The sequence below is a fragment of the Caretta caretta genome, chromosome 1 (genome assembly GCF_965140235.1).
Source record: "Caretta caretta isolate rCarCar2 chromosome 1, rCarCar1.hap1, whole genome shotgun sequence".
Classification (NCBI taxonomy): domain Eukaryota; kingdom Metazoa; phylum Chordata; order Testudines; family Cheloniidae; genus Caretta; species Caretta caretta.
Genome location: NC_134206.1, coordinates 8,844,547 through 8,859,890, shown reverse-complemented (window position 1 = coordinate 8,859,890; position 15,344 = coordinate 8,844,547). Strand labels below are relative to the sequence as shown.

Below are 15,344 nucleotides of genomic sequence, written 5' to 3'. Positions count from 1 at the left end.
TGGCCCAAAGCTCCCCACGTCCCTCATTACCCCTGGCTCCTGCTGCTTCCCCCAGTCTCCAATCGCCCCTGGCCCCCTCTGCCTTCCTACCCACCTCCCCATCCAGGACTTAATTTGTCCCCAGGTTTGCCGGGGCTGAGTAAGTCTTCTGTGAAAAGCGACACCTGCGTGTTTGCTAATATCACTTTTCACAGCAGACTTAGTAGCTAGCAAGTCTTAAAAAAAAACAAAAAAAAAAACAAAAAAAAAAAACAGCCAAAAAAAACAAAAGAAACAAAAAGAAAAAAGACAAGAATGTGCAAAGTGCCTGATTTGTGTGTCTAGTCTGCTTAGGTCAAGTAAAGAATAGAGACAACTGTACATTATTTTTATTATTGAGTCTGCAAAAAAATAAATCCTATATAAATAAATGACAATGATTTGGACATGTATACGTGCAGATTTGCTTGTTTCTCCTGAAGTATATTCAGTATTTTAGGACAGTATTCAGAGCGGCCCCCAGCAACAGATGGTGGCCGCACTCTGAGGCCTCCAAAAAATGTGTTGTGAGAACCCCTAGCCTCGACGTCTAACACAGGGTGTGCGGATAGCAGGGACTTTCAAGGCACCTACAAGTTAGATGTTGCAATGCCTAAGTCCCTCTGAGGATCTGGGCCCACCTATCTTGAATCCCATCCTTCCCAAGACCACCCCGCCTTGAAACACATCTGATGGACCTGGCCTACATGAGCTTGTACCCCCTTGTCACCGAGACCGAGACATCAGGCCACAGACTCCTTGGAGCTGCTGCCCCTGGGGGAGAGGTGAAGAAAAATAGAAGTTTAGATGCAGCCACGGGGGCTACAAATGTGGGGAATGAACGTGAACGGTGCCAAGCACCGGCAACTCTCATGGACTGTGACGCCCAGCACGGCTCCAGAGCAAGGCCCTCTGGTCTCCTTTGGGGCTGCCCAGCTCATTGCGGACACAAGCTGGAATAGAGGCCCCAGCTGATTAGACAGCTGATCTTGGCATTCTCTGGCTCCTTTCTCTGGGGCAATTTGCAGAGCAAAGAAAGAAGTCTGCTCCAAAGAATGCCCAGCAGGTGGGACTGATGTTCTCATCCTCGGCCAGGGCTTCGGCAGACATCTGATCTTTGCGATCAAATCCTTGATTGTCTTCTTAACATGGGACTCAGCTGCCCTCCAGCAAACACACAGAGCTCTTTGGCTGTTATGAAAACTGCTACTTTACAGGTAACGAGCACCGGTGACCATTAAGCCTCATTAACCCGGTTGTGTGGAGGGGTTAGCAGCTGTGGTTAAAGGACTTGGCTATTAAAGCTGACTCCAGAGGCCTAGCTGTTGTGCTGAGCATTTGCTTGAAGCAGCTGGGATGGGCTTTTTTCTAGCAAGGTAGGAGCAGTTCATGGTTTTCTGTTGGGAGGGGGACTGGTGGGTGTCTCAGGCCTAGTGTTTGGGTATCAATGTGATTAGCTTTGTAACTGCTGTTTGCTTCTAGAGGGGGATGCATTGCTTCCAAAAAACACTAGGCTGTGATCTGTGTCTCCTTGTTCCTGGGCTGGGTGCACAGGTGGTGCTTTGGGGGTGATTGGCTGCTATAAAAGCTGCAATAGTGGAACCTTAGCCAGTAAACCACAGATATAATACCAGATGGCAGAGGAAACCACTTCCCCCGATGGAGTGGGGGGAGAGGAGACCCCCCCCAAGAGGGGATGTGGGATGTTAAGTGATGCCCAAATAGAAATTGGAAGCAAGTGCAAGGCCTTGTATGGACTAAAGTCTGTAAAAGCCCCATGTCAGGGGCTGGAGAGTCCAATAGGACCTGAACTGAACAGCAATAACTGACTGTTAAGTCTCCCATGACCAGCTGTTGGTGAGCTGGGAGTCTGCTCTGGCAGCCTGTGATCCTGGCAGCCCAAGGTTGTGGTAGTGTGTAACTGACCAGTCTGGTCGCCCTGTCCCAGGGGCCTGAAGTCGCCAGACAGGGCGAGCTGCAGGGCCGTGGGCTAGCTTCCTCCACCTCTCTGGAAGAACACTGAGCAAACAAGGGGGAAGAAATACAACCTAATAGGTCTAATCTTATCCTAGGCTTCATGCCTGGAAGCCTGCTTGTGGGGCTAGTGGTGTTGGCTGGCCAGAGTCCAGCTCGGTGGTCATTGCTGTGACTCTCTGGATGAGGCACCCAGTAGCCAGTCTCTGGTTCTGGATCATTGGCTAATACAAAGGGAGTGGCCTGAATGCACCCATGGGTGGCTGTAGGGTGGAGGGGAGCTCATAGCTAGGGTAGAAACCAGCACCTGCTGAGCAGAGACATGGGGAGCTCGGCTCAGAGCCCCTTGCAAGCCAAAGCAGTCAAGCTGGGGGCAGGGTTTGGAGAAGTGCCTGCCCCACTGGGCCTTAGGTGGGATGTTTAGAGGGTAAAAGCTCCTGTAGAGCAGGAGGCTTTGTGGCTTTTCTCTCCTCCTCTCTCATGCAGGGGCAGCAGGTTTGTAGAAATGTTGGCAGTGCCCAGAAAGCCCGGAGTTCCCCCTGAACTGCCTAAGGCTCTTGGAGGGAGTTTGGGTGGGGAGAGCAGGTCTGGGGTGCAGGCCCTGGGCAGGGGATTGGGGTGCAGGCTCTGGGGTGGTGTTTCTGTGCTGGGTGCAGGTTTGAGGGTGGGGGTGCAGGAGGGGGTGAGGGGTGCAGGCTCTGGGCTAGGACAAGGGGTGGGGGTGTAGAGGGAGTTTGGGGTGTGGGGGTGCAGTGGTTACCTGAGCCTCCTAGGCAGGGCAGGCTGGGGGGTCTCAACAAGCTTTTGCCCCCAGGCACTGCCCCTGCAGCTTCCTATTGGCCACAGGCGCGCTTGGGGTGGGAGCAGCATGTGTAGACAGGCTTTCTCCTTGCCCACCCGCCCCAGCCAGCAGACACATGGCATGAGCAGGCAGGAAGTTGCTCGGCTCTCGGCTGCGCTGCCGGTGGTGAGTGGGGGCTTTCAGGCTGTTTGAAATCGCCCGTGGGATGCATGGTGGGGAGCGCCCGGGGTGGAAGGTGGGACTGAGGGAGAGACCCGGAGTCAGGCCCCGGGCCAGGAATATTCCTGGTGCCCAGGCACCCTGGGCCCATAAAACTCTCCACCCATGTGCCCAGATGGGATGTTTGCGGGGGGTAAAAGCTGCCAGTGAAGCAGGAGGCTTTGTGGCCGCTCTCTCATGGGTCTCTGCAGAGCACTTGTCTCCGTAGCAGGCAGCACAGATGCTCTTGCCTGGGGATCCCCTCTGGGCGCTCGGAGCCATGCACCTGAGTGGCGCTCATTCTCATCTGGACAGCTGCACGAACATGTCTTCTCTTCCATCCCCCCCTTACTCTGGTCCTAGGGAGATGGCAGCCCGGTGGGCCGTGCTGGGGCTGTTGGCCGCCTGCCTGGCCAGTGCTGCGAAGGAATCGGTGCTGAACGTGTGCATGGATGCCAAGCACCACAAAATCCAGCCAGGCCCGGAGGGGGCGCTGCATGGCCAGGTAGGGTCTTGTCCTATTGACATATCAGTCCCACCCCTGACCACTTGGAGCTCTAGGTGAGGGGTAACTGGGTCCCCTGGACCTGCCGTCCTTTCTAGTGCGTGCTTGTTCCTTACACTGGGCTCTTGGGGGGCGTGGGCGTGGAGGACTGTGGTGCAAGAAGCTGGAGGTGTTTGTGACACACCAAGAACTGTGTTTTCTCTCAGCCCTAGGAGGCTGCGGCAGGCAGGGTCATGGTGCTAACATCCTTGGGCTGGCAATGAGACCCAGCTCTCTGGCAGCAGCCATGCAAACTGGGCTACTTCGTCGCTTTAAAGAGGCCTGTCCCTTGCTGTTGCCCAAGGGAAGGGCTCAGACAGAGGCAGAGGGCTGGGGAGGCAGGACTCCTGCCTTGCAATCCCAGCTCTGACACTGATTCTGTGGGCAAACTTGGATATGTCCCTGTTAATTTCACTAGAATAAACTGACCCAAGTGTTGAAGGTGTTAACCTGACCCTGTCACTGTATAGCTCACTGCTTGATATATGGGTTGGGGTACTGAGTACAAAGACCTCAGCCTGCTTAGGACCATGGTGACAGCCACACTTATGAATAGCTATCTCTCTTTACTAAAGATGGGAGAGGAAAGAGGGCTGACACCTTTCTAGTGTCTGGTAACTGAGGCCCTGCCCCTTCTCTGCGCTCCCTCTTCTCCCCCCCCCCCCCCTTGCCAAGTCAGAAAACCCCAGACATCAGGGCTTGTCTGGGTGCCATTTGAAACACAAGCCGAAAGCCGGCCTATCTGGGTGAAAACTGGATGGGTGGCAAACCTCACTCAATACTGTGTTTCAAATTAGGCTGTAACTTTGACAACTCTTTGTTCCTATTCCCGTTCCCTTTCGCTGCAGAGTTTGTAGAAGGCAGGCCTGCTGATTGGGGGATGGGGGCAATTGTCCAGGGTCCTGGGTGACTTTAAAGGACTCAGGGACCCACAGTGGAGTGAGGGCAGCCTTCCTGCCTGGCCTTGCTCCATGCCACTCCTGGAAGCGGCCATCCCGTCTCTGCAGCCCCTTGGCAGGAGGTCTCTGGGCACTGCCCCTGCCCTGAGCACTGATTCCACAGCTCCCATTGGCTGGGAACTGCACAGAGACCCCCCTGGGCCCCCCCTCACCTAGGAGCTGCTGCCAGAGGGGTGTGCTGGTCGCTTTCAGGAGCCACCCGAGGGAAGAGTTAGCCCTGACCCCTCTCCTGCACTCCCTCAGTGTCCCCTGTCTTTCTCTCCCGCCCCACCTGGCAGCTAGGAGATGGTGCTAACAGTCTTGTGGGGAAAAGAGGCATTAATAGAAATCTGTAGCTGTTAAGTCTGAGCCCACTTCCTAGAAGACACAACCAGACCAACACATACAGGGGCAGAGAAACTGGAGAAGATCAGCTATGCAGCCAATCCTCTCTGCAACCTCCCTGTTGGAGAAACCGCTCCAAAACCTGGCAAATCTGCATCCCCACTGGGTGCTGCCTTTCTGGTCACAGGCTCCCAGGAGTGCTGCAGGATACAGTCTTGGTGGGGAAAAGCCAGACTCTTAAACAGAAGGCACAAGGGAGGGAGCGAGAGGAAAGCAGACTGAAGGTGGGGGAGGAATATGACATACTAGGGATTGGAGCCGGTGACAGCAGGACCCAAAGTCTCTCATCACCTTCATGGCTTCAGCTCAGTCCTGACCACTGAAGGTGGCCATGTCAGGTGGGTTTTGCTGCCTTGCCCAGGCTGGTAAGAAGATTTTTGGGAACTGGGACAAGGAAGGTGTCCTAGTGGATTGCAGGAGAAGGTTGGGGAGGCAGCCATGTCCCTCCTTTGTTCCCCCATCTCCCAGCCAGCAGTCAGTCTGATCTTCCTCCCAAAGTCCTGGGGTGTTTGGTTTTTGTTGTTTAACCTTCCCCCCCTCCCAAAAAAGAGGGCGGGGGCAGAACAGCCCATCCCATTTTGCTCACCAGTTACACATGTTCCCAACAAACGAATTTAGTTCAGATTTCTAGTCCCACATTCCTTAACTCGAGGATCACATTGAAGTGGTGCCTTGTAACTAGGAGGCTTTTTCATTTGGACAAATTCAGTTGGTCTCCTCTTTGTGCCTTTTTCCCCCATCCCCACTCACCCAGCGTCCCCCCCAGAGGGGATCACAATTGGGGTAGATCTGGAGGCCCTAATAACACCATATAACAGCTCGGCTCCTGCCCCAGTCTGTAGCTTCCCCACTTCATGGCATTTTGTCGACTTAAAGATCTCCAAGCACTCGGCAAAATAGCATCCCTGCCCGTCCGTCCCCGGTCCTTGGCCGTGGCCCTGGCAGTGGTCTGATGCAGGAGCAGTCCCGCCATGCAGCACTGGAGGCCGGTGATGCTGCTGCATCCACGGCATCCTGTCTGCCCCCCGGGCGAGCGGCCAGAGTCCCCTGCGCACCCGTCCCTTGCTGTGTTCCCAGTGTGCCCCGTGGAAAGACAACGCCTGCTGCACGGCCGAGACCAGCACGGGGGCTCACCAGGCCCAGTCCTACCTGTACAGCTTCAACTGGGCCCACTGCGGGGTGATGCCAGACAAGTGCAAGCGGCACTTCATCCAGGACACGTGTCTGTACGAGTGCTCGCCCAACCTGGGGCCCTGGATCCACCAGGTCAGGGGGCGCTGGGCTGGGCGCTGCGGGCGGGAGAGCAGGCTGGCTTGGTGCATGTGCTCACGGCTCCCTCTAGTGGCGGGGCCAAATGGTGAGGCATGAACTAGCACCATGCAGAGTGGCTCCTGCAGCTTGGGCGGTCGGGGGCTCGGGCTTTCTGGGCCGAAGGCCCCAGGTCCCATTCTCCACTGTCAGCTGGTGTCCCCGTGTCCCCCAGGGCCCCCTGCATGTGGGCAGGACAATCCCCTCCAAGCGTCCTGACATCGGGAGGCTGCACCGAACGGCTCCTTTAGCTTCCCTCCCCGGGTGCTGCCCCGTGGGTCCTGCCACCCCCCTGCTGTCCAGGACCCCAGAGAGCCTGGCTCCAATGCTCAGCTTGGCCGGGTTTCTCGGTGGGACTGACGCTGCCTCTGTCCCGGGGTGAGGTGGGTTCGTGCCGCGTGCTTCCTGGGGAGGCAACAGGTAAGATGGCAGATGCTGCTCCTGGCCAGGGCTCTGCAATAAATCCAGGATCTCTTCCCTGGACGCCTGGGTGGCCTGCCTGGGATGCAGCTGAGCTGTAGATGCTGCCACACAGGGGTGCGGGGAGGCTGCTGTGAGGCTCTCCCGTCCCCTGGGCCTGGTTCTGCTGGGACGCGCACTGGCTCTGTTCAGTGGTGCTAGATCAGGGGGTGGGGGAGAGAATGTGTCTCACCCTTGCTCCCTGGGGCGACTGATGTTGCCTGCAGGGGGCCCAGAGCTGCCCCCTGATGCTCCCAAGCCTATGTCCTGGCAGGCGGATACCAGCTGGCGCCGGGAGAGGATCCTCAACATCCCGCTGTGTAAGGAGGACTGCGAGCAGTGGTGGGAGGACTGCAAGGACGCCGTTACCTGCAAAGAGAACTGGCACAAGGGCTGGAACTGGACTTCGGGTCAGTGAGAGGCCGAGAACAAACTCTGCCTGCTGCAGGGGGGAGCTGGACTGCTGTACCCTGAGTGGGGCAGGGTCACACCTTGCTTATGGGTTTGCAGCTGTCTTAGAGGCCCAAGGGATGGAGGAGGGGCTCCCACCTCTCCCTGCCCCCGATGGCAGCAGCCCTCAGACTAGCTCCAGACCCTGGGTGGGGGGCTTGCGAGAGGAGCACCCTGGGAGTGAGGGGCTGAGGCTGTAGTCTCCTCTGGTCTCAGTGCAGTCCCTGGCTTGGTTTGGACTAGGAGGGTGGGTGGTCCCCTGGACTGAACTTGGTGTCCAGTGACCCTGGGGCAGCTTCAACTGTGGAGATGGTGCCCACGCTGGAGCAGGAGCCAGGAAACCTGCCTCCTGTGTGAGCAGAACTGCCCAGCAGGTGGCCATGGGGCTCTGGGGTCTTCCTCCCCATGGCGACTGGGCGTGTGGTGCCCCTCTACAGAGTTGTGGCCGTACCTGGTTCTGCTTGCCAGTATCCCCTGCCTCCAAAGGGGGTTAGGGTCCTGGTCCTGGAGGAAGGAACAGCTGTGGAATCCTAGGGGCAGAGCCAGAGGGTGTAAAATGGGGCTCCCCAGTCAGGGACGTGCAGAAAAGGAGCTGGCAGGAGACCTGGATGCCGAGATCTGGGCTGTGAATGCCCCTGTACTTTCAGTGGGCGGAGGAGTGAATGGGGCTCAGAGCTGAGGCTGGAGTAGTGGCTGGCAGATAGTGCACAGAGGAAGGATGACCCACTGCTTGGAGCCTGGGACTTGAGACCTGCTTCAATTCCCTGCTATTGACTGTAGGGGGTGGCCACTGTCTCACCACACTCCTGGCTCTCTCAATGTTCAGGAGGCCAAATAAGCAAACCAAGCCAAATATATTGTCACAACCAATCCTGCACCTTGGCAGGGGGTCAGGGTAGGTAACCCTAGTGGTTCCCTCCTAAAGACCTCTGGTGCAATACAAACCCATTCCTACCTGCTCCTGCCAAAGGAGGGGGGTGTGTGTCTCACATGGCTAAGACCCAACCCACCAGTTTGTAACTGTTGCTTGGTGTCTCTGTATGCTGTGTTCTGTACCAGTACTGGGACCTAGACTGGATAGACTTTTTTGCCTTTGACAAGCTCTTAGCTAGTGCCAAGGCTGAAGGCAGTTTCCCAAAGTGTTGATCTTGTATTGGCTAGCACTGGTCTTCCATAGTGTGACCTTAATTCAGTCTCTGCCTCAGTTTCCCACCTGTGGAGAAGAGCATAGCCTTACCTTGGGGGCTCATGAGGATAAATACACAACAGACCCTGGGGTGATGGAGGGCCTAGAAGGATCAAGGTGCATTGGCAGAGCTGTGGGGGGTGGGAAACCCCAGCTGGGCTAGTGGGTTCCTCATTCTTACTAGCCTCCATCTGGCTCTCCAGGCTGCCAGTCAGGGATCAGTCCAGAGGGTGAGTGACATGGCTACAAGCCCTTGAACTTCACCTCACAGGGAAGGACAGTTTCTCCCACAAGCCAGCTGGGCCGTTGCCAGATCAGCCAGTAGCCTGGGATGGGCAGATGCCTAGCAGCCAGAGATGGGGAAGGCATCATAGATGGTGTCAAGCCACAGCTTGCTCACTGCTGCCCTCTCCCTCCCCTTCCAGGGACCAACCGGTGCCCCCGCAGCTCCACATGCCAGCCATTCAAGTACGTCTTCCCCCGGCCAGCAGACCTGTGTGAGAAGATCTGGTCCAACTCGTACAAATACACCCTGGAGCACCGGGGCAGCGGGCGCTGCATCCAGATGTGGTTCGACCCTGCCCAGGGGAATCCCAACGTGGCCGTGGCCAAGTACTACGCCCAGAACAGGGGAGATGCCTCTCCTGTGCTGTGGGCTGTCCTGCTGCTCCTGCCTCCTGCTCTCCTGTCCCTGCTCTGAGCAGCCAGGAGTCTCTGGCAGCCCCACTGGCTTATACAGGAAACATTTTTGCTCAGGGGCACGGGGTGTTTGCCCTGCTTTGGGCTCTGGCCAGCAGAGTCAGGATGCGGTCTGGTTACTGCTAACTGCAGGTGGAAACTGTCTGGAACTGAGACCTTCCCAGCTTATGTATAAGATTTGGGCAAAATAAACTATCCCAGCCTTGCTCTGTGCCTGTTTCCTCCTTCATAGAAACATCCTTCTACTCAGTCCCCAGGGCTGCAAAGCTACAAGGGGGCCCAGCCAGAGGCTCCTTGGGGCTCTCAGGTTGCCTGGCAGGTGGGTACCTTTGTCCTAAACTGAGGTGGGAGCTGGGCTTGGGCAGTCTGCTCTAAGAGTCTGTGGGGTAGAGTATGATCAGTGAGTGTAGGCCTGGCTCCAGCCCCTGCTCATCCCCCTGGGGGGCTTTGAGTGCTTTGACTACAGGGGGGGCTGCAGAGCAGGATCTGGGCAATGCAGACAGCTGCAGCATCCTCTCCTGCCTGGTGCTAGGAACCCCCTGTCCCTGGCTCCCCTCACTCATGCATCCCCATCCCCTGATCTCCTGGCACATGAGGCAGGTACAATGCTACACCCCCAAACTGGGCATTGGCAAGGGACAGGTCCAGTCTCTGAATGCTGGCTGCACTGTGTTCAGGAGTCCCATCCAGTGCCTTAGCATGAGTAATAGACCAGCTCCAACCTTGTCTGGTGAGGGCACAGCTTGTTCTTCATCCACACGGGGATGAAAGCAAACCGTGGGGCATGGGAAGGTCAGAACGGCTGGCTCTCCCCCATGGGGGGGCAGCAGGGTGTCTCTGATCAGAGAGCTTCACCCCCCCCCCCCCAACCCTTTCCAACCCAAGCAGTGTTGTCATAAATATAAAGGGAAGGGTAAACCCCTTTGAAATCCCTCCTGGCCAGGGGAAAGCTCCTCTCACCTGTAAAGGGTTAAGAAGCTAAAGGTAACCTCGCTGGCACCTGACCAAAATGACCAATGAGGAGACAAGATACTTTCAAAAGCTGGGAGGAGGGAGAGAAACAAAGGGTCTGTGTCTGTCTGTATGCTGCTCTTGCCAGAGACAGAACAGGAATGGAGTCTTAGAACTTTTAGTAAGTAATCTAGCTAGGTATGTGTTAGATTATGATTTCTTTAAATGGCTGAGAAAAGAATTGTGCTGAATAGAATAACTATTTCTGTCTGTATATCTTTTTTGTAACTTAAGGTTTTGCCTAGAGGGGTTCTCTATGTTTTTGAATCTAATTACCCTGTAAGATATCTACATCCTGATTTTACAGGGGGGATTTCTTTATTTCTATTTACTTCTATTTTTTATTAAAAGTCTTCTTGTAAAAACTGAATGCTTTTTCATTGTTCTCAGATCCAAGGGTTTGGGTCTGTGGTCACCTATGCAAATTGGTGAGGCTTTTTATCCAACATTTCCCAGGAAAGGGGGGGTGCAAGTGTTGGGAGGATTGTTCATTGTTCTTAAGATCCAAGGGTCTGGGTCTGTAGTCACCTAGGCAAATTGGTGAGGCTTTTTACTAAACCTTGTCCAGGAAGTGGGGTGCAAGGTTTTGGGAAGTATTTTGGGGGGACAGACGCGTCCAAACAGCTCTTCCCCAGTAACCAGTAATTGTTTGGTGGTGGTAGCGGCCATTCCAAGGATAACGGGTGTAATATTTTGTACCTTGGGGAAGTTTTGACCTAAGCTGGTAAAGATAAGCTTAGGAGGTTTTTCATGCAGGTCCCCACATCTGTACCCTAGAGTTCAGAGTGGGGGAGGAACCTTGACAAGTGTCAAGACAGATCTTGGCAAAACTTCATGGTGGCAGATGTCCTGCCCAGCCCTGGAGCCCATGTAGGGACCCTCTGGGAAGAGGCAGGGCCTAGTCCCATGCCAGCCACATGACTACAGCTTTCCCTGGTCCTGCAGGATGCTCTCAGGGTTTATCTTCACCTGGAGCAGCACAACCCTTCCTTCCCCCCCCCCCCCCACACACACAGGTGGGGCTTTAGGGAAGCCACTACCCCCCCCCCCCCAGCTGGGAGAGCTTCTCCTGTCAGCGTCACTAATCCCCCTCCTCCAGAGCCAGTGGCTATGTTGACCTAGTATGGTCTATGCCCGGGGCTATGGTTGGCCTGGCTACAGCACCCAGGGGTGGGGGTGGAGCAGTGTAGCTATTGCATGGGGCAGTAGGGTGGACCCGCTGTTGGTACGCCCCGGTCTCAGCTGGTCTGGGCAATGGCTGGGGCCTGGGTACAAAGAACCTGGTTTCCTGCTGCTAGAATTCCCAGGAGGCCTGGTTAGCGCTGGCTGAGGGCCCTGGGGAAGGAAGAGAAGTAACTGAAAGTGGGGGGAGATGGGAGCTGCTGGCAGGGAGGAGCACAGAGCTCTGTGGAGACTCCCTGGGCCAGGGCTGTGGAACGGCCCGCGGGTGCCAGGCCCAGCAATGCTACTGTCTGCGGCTGTTTGAGCGCTGGGTGGGGCCCCTTGTGGCCAGTCACCAGGCTCTGACACTGGACCCAATCCTGGGGGCCTGGGTGCTTCCAAGCCCCCTGGCTCCAGGGGTTGCTCTGAGTTCTGGCTGCTCTGGCGTGTGCCCGGGCTGCAGGTTCCCCATCTAATGCCCCTTCTTGGGCAGCGGGCCTAGGAGGTCCCACTCCCTAGACCCTACTCTGTCCTTAGTGCCCCTTCTTCCAAATCTGCCCATGTGCCAGTTACAACAAGCAGCCCGTGGGCTCTGCAGGGGCCCTTTGCTCTCAGGCCTTGTCCACACAGTTGTTCAGGAGCAGCCCTGCCCAATAGCTCCCTGGGTAGCTGAGCACAGGAGAGTTACAGATCTATGAGAAAACAGACACTGGAATGCAAGTGTGTAGCCCTGGTGTCCTTTTTCCCACCCTGAGCGGTTTGGGTCTGAGCTGTGTCTGTGTTCAGGCTGGAAGGAAACTCCTTGGTGTTCCTTCTGCTGGACTAAATCTACCTGGAAGTAAGTTGTCAGTGTTTAATGGTGAGAATAATTAACCATTAGAACCACTGTCAGAGGGGTATGAGGGAGTTTGCATTCCTGGTACTGGTTTTTAAAGCCCGAGGGGCTGGTTTCCTGCAAGCTCTGATCTCTCTCTCTCAGACCGGAATTACTCCAGGACATGCTCCGGCTGGCATTAGCCATGGGATCAGATGAGCTGGTCACAGTGGGCCTCTATTGATCCACTACTGAGGCCAGGGTTGGCTCCTGTCCTCTGACCCCCTCTGCTCACCACAAGCCAGGCTCTCCCTGTATGTTCCATTGCCCTCACCCCACCCCCTCTGGGCCTGGCATCCTGCCCGCAGCCCGGCTGCCCTTGCTCACCCCAGGGGGCCTTGGCATATTGTTCAAATCAACCTCCCTGCCCCATGCAACTTCCATGGGGACTTGTCTCCAGCTACCAGAGCTGACTGGCTTCCCCAGCTAGCAGGGCCCAGGGGAGATGGGCAGGGGGTAGGCGTCGTTTGCTCCAGCTCGGGCTCTCTTTCTTCCGAGGCTGCCACAGCTTTACTCGCTCAGCTAATTCTCCAGCCAGCTGAGGGAGGGTGAGTGGACGCACCAGAAAGAGGGTGTGGGTCAGGGGTGCCCTGTGCAGCAGGGAGCAAAGATCCATCCACTCCGCAGAGCCGGCTTCATCAGAGAGCCTCTACTCCTAATCCGGATCCTGCCACCCCATCAGCACAGAACAACATCTGCAGTGGGTGTCACCGGGCACACCCCGTGCAGACGGCCAAGGTCCCTGTTGTAATTGGCCAGGGCTGTCACCAGTCCGTGGCCCAAGCAACGGGGCCTTTGTCCCCTCCCTTGAGAGACCCTTCTACAGCTGCACCCATCTGGCTGCCAGGAAGGTTCCCCAGCTAGTCCAAGCCTCTGTTCCACGTCTTCACTCTGTCCCAAAGCTCCTCATCCACCCACGCGCCCACCCCACCCCACTGCGCCTCCCTAACTAATTCCTCCTCTTCCTTGGTGTGTTGTATGGGCTGGGTTCTCCTGGCTCTTCGCCCAGCTGTTATCAACCTTTTTTCATTGCGGACCCCTGCAAAATTTCATATGGGGGTGCAGACCCCTTCAGAAATCTTAGCTCTAGGCTGCAGACCTCCAGGGGTCCCCTGCGGGCCACCGATTGAAACCACTGCCTTCACCACCTCACAGCCCAGCGAGGCATGGGTGGCTCGCTTCACCATCACCGTGGCAAACCCCCAAAGGTGCGTGGGCTCCTTGCAGAGCCATCCTGGACCGGTCTCTGGCTGGGTCCGAAAGTTGAGCTGGCTGGCTGGGCAGTTTATGTCCATCAGCGGCAATCTGGTTGTTCCACCAAAGCGTTTGGTGACCACGTGCTTGCAAGCCACGTCTTCCAGCCTGACTAGGTGTCCCTAGCAAGAGAGCTGCCGAACCCTCCCAGCACCGAGGGAGGCGGTTGCAGAGTTTGCTTCAAATAGACTCATTTCTGGTCACCTGACATGGAGAAGTTGCCTCAGATGGTGAGATCTAGGCCATCCGGCCAGTGCTCTTCAGCCTTCCTGGGCGCCTGTGGGTCACTGGTTGGCACTTCTGAGTTCCCCTCGGTCATGCTCTACAGTCCCCCTTTTCCATGTGTTGCTCCTCTCTGAGCTGCCGGGGCTTCCCCGGGGCTGCCCCAGGAGTGTTGTTAACGCCAGGACCCAAGCTTTTATGGCTTCATCGAACGGCCCGATGACGTTTGACGAGATCACAGATCAGGGCGAGGAAGGGAACTGGGCTCATGTGTCAGATGGAGGGTGTGTCTGCACTACGGGGTGTAGCTAGATCACCATATGGGACCACAGGGTTTGACATCCAAAGAAGGGGGGACTAGCTAGGGAGTCTGGACCCCAGGAATGTGCCCAAGAGGCCAGAACTAGAGATAGTGTCTGGACCCCCGCAGGAGTCCGTTGGCTTGGAAGCACGTGGGGTCCAATACAGTAGCCTGGAGACCACACAACCAGGGCTGTGCCAGTTGTAGACACGAGCATTGCTGGGCATGCTGCCAGATGGTGGCTGGGAGCTCACATAGACCTTGCATTCCTTCTGGCCAGCAGTTCCCCTTCCCATCACGCTTCAGCTAAGTTATTTCTCTGCCTTCCCCAGTCCCACCAGTCAGTGCTCAGCGTAGCATCGCTGTAATTCTAGCAGCAGGAAACAGCGTTCTTTGTCCCCAGCCATTGGCCGTTCCCCATTCAGCTGCAGCTTCGTCTTTCTGACTGTCTCCTTCCAGATTAAGCCAGAGGGCAGTAGCTCCTAAAAGTGATGTAGTCTACATTGGCCTGGCCTCCACCTCTTTAAACACAGGTAAATCCCACTATGGCTAGACAGCCCTGGATGCAGGGAGAGCTGGTTGGGACCTTTGCCAACGTGGAATGACATCATATTCGGCAGTTTTGTCAAACCCAAGGCAGTTTGCTGGTGGCTCTGTTTTGACAGAGTTTGCACCAGGAAGGATTTTGGGGTTTGCGTCTGTCCCGAGACACCCCACTCAACCCCCTCAGTCGCTTGATCAGACAAGAGCCATTTTGGTACAACGCCATTTCACACCGACGGTTCCCAGGCTTGGTTTCATGGCCAGGCAGTCTCTGTGCAGGAGCTTGGAAGTTGTTGCAAAACTGAATTGTTGTCCTCCAGCCAGTTCTGCACACAGGACTGCAGCCCAGCCCAGCCCAGCACGAGACTGTTTAGCTCAAGCTCAGAATTGCACCAGGCACAGCTCCTGAATAAGGGGGGGTAGCTGACTCGCACGGTGTCACGGAGTCCCTGGGCGATGCTCTGGAACTGCTCCCCATGAAGCCAGTCAGGACTCTGGGGCAGTCGCCTTTCTGTGAGCAGCCTGTCTGCAGGACACACAGCTCACACAGCTTCCACCTTCCTGGGTCTGACCTCGGAGCATTCAGCATCCTCTGCCTCTCCGTGCGCTTTCCCCCAGCGAGTCCGCTCAGGCGGTGCTCCTGGGGAAGCCAGAGGGTCCTGCACCCCAACTTCACAGTCAGACGTGACTCTCAGCCAGCCAGTAAAACAGAAGGTTTATTAGACGACAGGAACATGGTCTAAAACAGAGCTTGCAGGTGCAGAGAACGGGACCCCTCAGCTGGGTCCATTCTGGGGGGCAGTGAGCCAGACAACCACGTCTGCACTTCACTCCATGTCCCAGCCAGCCCCAAACTGAAAACTCCCTCCAGCCCCTCCTCCTCTGGGCTTTGTTCCTTTCCCGGGCCAGGAGGTCACCTGATTCCTTTGTTCTCCAACCCTTTAGCTCTCACCTTGCAGGGGGGAAGGGCCCAGGCCATCAGTTGCCAGGAAACAGG

At 56.3% G+C, this 15,344-nt stretch overlaps 1 protein-coding gene across 2 annotated transcripts; it reads left to right on the top strand.

Moving 5' to 3' along the window:
- The first annotated feature begins 1,131 nt into the window (after window positions 1–1,131).
- LOC125631582 (folate receptor alpha) lies at window positions 1,132–9,188 on the top strand. Of its 2 annotated transcripts, none has more exons than XM_048838489.2 (5): window positions 1,132–1,235; window positions 3,356–3,497; window positions 5,957–6,145; window positions 6,921–7,056; window positions 8,708–9,188. In XM_048838489.2, the coding sequence occupies exons 2-5, from the start codon at window positions 3,360–3,362 to the stop codon at window positions 8,980–8,982; spliced, it is 738 nt and encodes a 245-aa protein (XP_048694446.2). In that variant the 5' UTR covers window positions 1,132–1,235; window positions 3,356–3,359; the 3' UTR covers window positions 8,983–9,188. The 2 variants fall into 2 exon arrangements, with proteins under 2 accessions (XP_048694446.2, XP_048694455.2); XM_048838498.2 differs by lacking the exon at window positions 1,132–1,235 and adding an exon at window positions 2,889–2,959.
- The last annotated feature ends 6,156 nt before the right edge of the window (window positions 9,189–15,344 follow it).